This window comes from Zingiber officinale, chromosome 4B (genome assembly GCF_018446385.1).
Source record: "Zingiber officinale cultivar Zhangliang chromosome 4B, Zo_v1.1, whole genome shotgun sequence".
NCBI classification, from domain to species: domain Eukaryota; kingdom Viridiplantae; phylum Streptophyta; class Magnoliopsida; order Zingiberales; family Zingiberaceae; genus Zingiber; species Zingiber officinale.
The window spans coordinates 91,615,689-91,619,647 of record NC_055993.1 but is presented as its reverse complement, the minus strand read 5'-3'; the positions used below and the strand labels follow the sequence as shown (position 1 = coordinate 91,619,647).

General features: G+C 38.9%; 1 protein-coding gene across 2 annotated transcripts; it reads left to right on the top strand.

The window, feature by feature from the left end:
- Positions 1-1,042: 1,042 nt before the first annotated feature.
- On the top strand, positions 1,043-3,369 carry LOC121977721 (galactoside 2-alpha-L-fucosyltransferase-like). Of its 2 annotated transcripts, none has more exons than XM_042530164.1 (2): positions 1,043-1,371; positions 1,858-3,369. In XM_042530164.1, exons 1-2 carry the CDS (start codon positions 1,137-1,139, stop codon positions 3,264-3,266), a joined length of 1,644 nt encoding a protein of 547 aa, XP_042386098.1. In that variant the 5' UTR covers positions 1,043-1,136; the 3' UTR covers positions 3,267-3,369. The 2 variants fall into 2 exon arrangements, with proteins under 2 accessions (XP_042386098.1, XP_042386097.1); XM_042530163.1 differs by having other exon boundaries at positions 1,852-3,369.
- The last annotated feature ends 590 nt before the right edge of the window (positions 3,370-3,959 follow it).

The following is a 3,959-nucleotide window of genomic DNA, read 5'->3' as shown; positions in this document are numbered from 1 at the left end:
AATGAATGTAAAATTTGACTTCCCATTCAAGATTTGAAGGTAATTTTCTATCTAACTATCTAAAAATAATAATTTTGATAGTAAAATGCATGAGATATTATTTTAATAATTAATAAAAGAGTGTTTTTTTTATGATTTTACTAAAAGAGGTTATTATACTTTTATGGATTCGAACTGAATAATTTTGACAAGAAAATCAAAATAGGTCCAAAAAAATCCCAACCACCACTTCAATGTTGCATGCACTTCCTACATATAAAAATTTCTAACCCTTCCTGAAAAATTTTATTTCTACTCTCTATCGATAAAGTTTTATTTACTTAACTCCCTTATATAAACATTTTATCTAATTATCTTTTATATTTTTTTAATAAAAAATATTCAAAATTAAATATAATTCTTCTTAAATCTAATACTTTAAATTAAAATTAAATATATATTTTTATCAAATTAAATATAATTTTTTTTCAATTTAATATAATTCCACCTAAATTCAACATAATTTAAAAAAATTTAATATATTTTTTATCCAATTAAATACTATTTAAAGAGAATTTAGTACAGTGAAAAAAAAGTCACGTTATAAAAAATATATTAGATTCTAATTTAATGTATTAAATTTAAAAAGAATTATATTTATTTTAAAAATTTTCTATATTAAATCATATAAAATATAATAAAATAAATTAATACCAATTATATTGGGTGAAAGTGGAAATAAAATTTCTGTGATAGGAGTACTGCATGCAAAAGACGAAGTCACGATGGGAAGTGCAGTCAAATTTTCCCTTCTTCTATTTTACATTTTTACTAATTAAAAAAATCGTAATTAACTCTATCTCTTAACACGGTTAATTAAATTGGACGACATATTAATTTAATGACGAAAACCTGAGGACATTTTGAATAAAGGTAAAAGTTCAGGTGGGGAAATGAGAAATGGAAGTTTCCCTACCATACTCCGTCTGCCTTAAATGGCGTCATGGTTTCCGCCATAACAGAAGATGGTTTGGATCGAGTGAGGCAAACCAAAGATCCGCATTCCAATTTTTCCCGATTTCAGCGAGCCGAACGCGTATTGATTCCGTGGAGGATTTCTATTTGGTTTTGCCAATAGATCGAAGGGAGGCGCCGCGATGGAGATGGCGAATCAGACGGAAGCGCCGCCTCCCCGGCCGCCGCATCCGCAGTCGGAGGCCAAGAAGGAAGGAAGGGACGGATGGAAGGCGAGCGATTGGTTCGGAGGTGCAAAGCCGCTGCCTGTGTTTGCTTTATTCGCCCTCGTCCTGCTTCTCACTCTGCTCTCGGGAGTCCATCGCTTTTCGTTCCTTGATCGGTTCCTCCCGCCACCGCCAGAAGCGGAACAAAAAGGTGAATCCTTTATCTAAGATCCATCTCTTCTTTGACTTCTCCATTCCGATGCCCCAAATAAACACTGTTTGGGGAGACAAGCCGGAAATGGAAGATAACGCTACTTTACTTTCTCATCTGTGTCATCGGATCAACTTTTTTGTGGAATCCATTAGGGTTTCGTCACTTCGTCGTCATCATTCGTTTCCTGGAACTCGAGCGGCGAGTGTTTCCCTGTTATATTGATCACGGATCCCCTGTCTCTACTGGATCATTTTCCAGGGAAATAGAAGACGTGTCTCTCTGTATCTTGTTGATCCGAGCTCTAACAGACGCTCGTAGCCTGAATCCAATCTTTTAGATCATATGCTTTTGATAAAAATCAAAATCTTCGTGGTGGTTTTCTGAAACTTAGCTTTTTTGCTGAAGAAGAACCTCGTGTAAGAACTTTGTGATCGATTCACCACTTTTTAGTTCTTACAATTGCAAATTGTGCTCAAGGTTCAGTGGACGAATCCCTCGGCGGCCTGCTCTCCCTTGCATTTGATGAAGCCTCTTGCAGAAGCCGATTCGAGTCTGCCAAACTGTTGAGACCTCTGAACCACACCCCGTCTCCATATCTCTTAGAGAAGCTACGAAGCTACGAAGCTCTCCACAGAAAATGCGGCCCGAACACCGAGCTCTACCGCGAGAGCATCAGGCAGTTGAACTCCAACCTCAGCGGCGGCGGCCCGACGGAGTGCAACTACGTGGTGTGGTTGCCACAGCATGGCTTGGGCAACAGGATGATCAGCATAACCTCTGCTTTCCTCTACGCTCTCCTCAACGACAAAGTCCTACTGCTCTTCTTCCCTGACTACATGAACGGCCTCTTCTGCGAGCCGTTCCCCAACACCACTTGGCTTCTACCTTCTGATTTCCCTATCACGCATATGACCTCGATCTTCGATAAAGATCCAAATCGATATGGGAATTTGCTCAGAGATAAGATCCTCAGTAATGACATGAACATCGCCAATGCTTCGATTCCGCTGCCAGCTTATCTGTACCTTCACCTCGTACATAACAACAATGACTACGACAGAATGTTCTACTGCGAAGATGCTCAGCTGCTGCTTCGACAGTTCTCATGGTTATTGCTGAGATCGAACCAGTATTTTGTCCCAGCTTTGTTTCTCATACCGATGTTCGAGCAGGAGCTCAGCTTGCTCTTCCCTGAGAGGACGACCGTGTTTCATCTCCTGGGAAGGTATCTCTTCCATCCATCCAACGTAGTTTGGGGCCACGTAACAAGGTACTACCAAGCATACCTAGCAAATGCAGAAGAAATATTGGGCGTCCAGATCAGGACATTTGCAGAAGTCGATCTCGACAGGCACTCGAGTTATATAATGAACTGCGCGATCTCAAAGAACTTGCTGCCCAGTCTCGATACGAAAGACGTCGCTGCTCTTTCGGACACCATCCGAGTCAAACCGAAAGCTGTCCTCGTGACCAGTTTGAAGAGTGAGTACTTCGAGAGAATAAGGGACGCGTACTATAGGAATGCGACGGCGACAGGAGAGGTGATCGGCGTCTATCAGCCGAGCCATGAAGAGAAACAATTCACAGAGAAGTTGGATCACAACGTGAAGGCTCTGGCGGAGATTTATCTCTTGAGCTTGAGCGACTCGTTGATTACGAGTCAGTATTCTACGTTTGGGTATGTGGCGCAAGGGCTCGGTGGAATTCGACCGTGGTTGCTCGTGAGGCTTGATGATGAGAACCTTTGCCTGCAATCCTCGACGATGGAACCCTGCTTCCACTTCCCTCCCTCGTTTGAGTGCAAGTCGAGAAGGGAAATGGACCTCGGCTCCGTGGTTCCATATTTGAGACACTGTGAAGACAAGGCCGGTGGTATCAAATTGTTTTATTAGTAAGTTTTGAGTCGACTTACTACTGAGTTTGAAGACTACTGGTAGCGTATAAAGTTGAGTCAGCTGTGTGCAGAACTATACATGAGGAATTCAAGTGGTGATACTCGTGTTTACATGATACAATTTGTACTTGTGGTTGTTGATCTCGGTGAGGATTAGAGGTCTGATGTATTGATAAAGTATTTAATAGAATAAATTAAAAGATTAAAATTTGAATTTTAATATGAATAAATATTTTGAATGTTCATCGGCTGGATATGTAATGTACACTAACTAATTTTTGAGATGATGAATTTGGTCTCATAAAAATTTTCTATTAATTATTGAGGTAAATCACAAAGTACTATGTCTAACTGTCTATTAAAAAAAATTATTTTTTATTCTTATAGAAAAAGAAGCAATTTACCGCTGTATATGCATAATCACGTAAAATATTTAAACACGATGCAGTAATATCATTATTTTTCAAAAGAAGATTATTTTTGAAAATTATAAATATTCGTGGGTGCTTTGGATTTGTGTCTATATGATGTATAAAATTTAACTATACCAAACCACAGTTTCAGATATTGTTTTATTTAATGAATTTTACTGCTACATCAACATGCAAATGCATTGCAGACTAAATCACAAAACCTAACATAATATTTCATAGACAAACTAGCAGAAACAGATCTCTTGCTCAAGCACAAG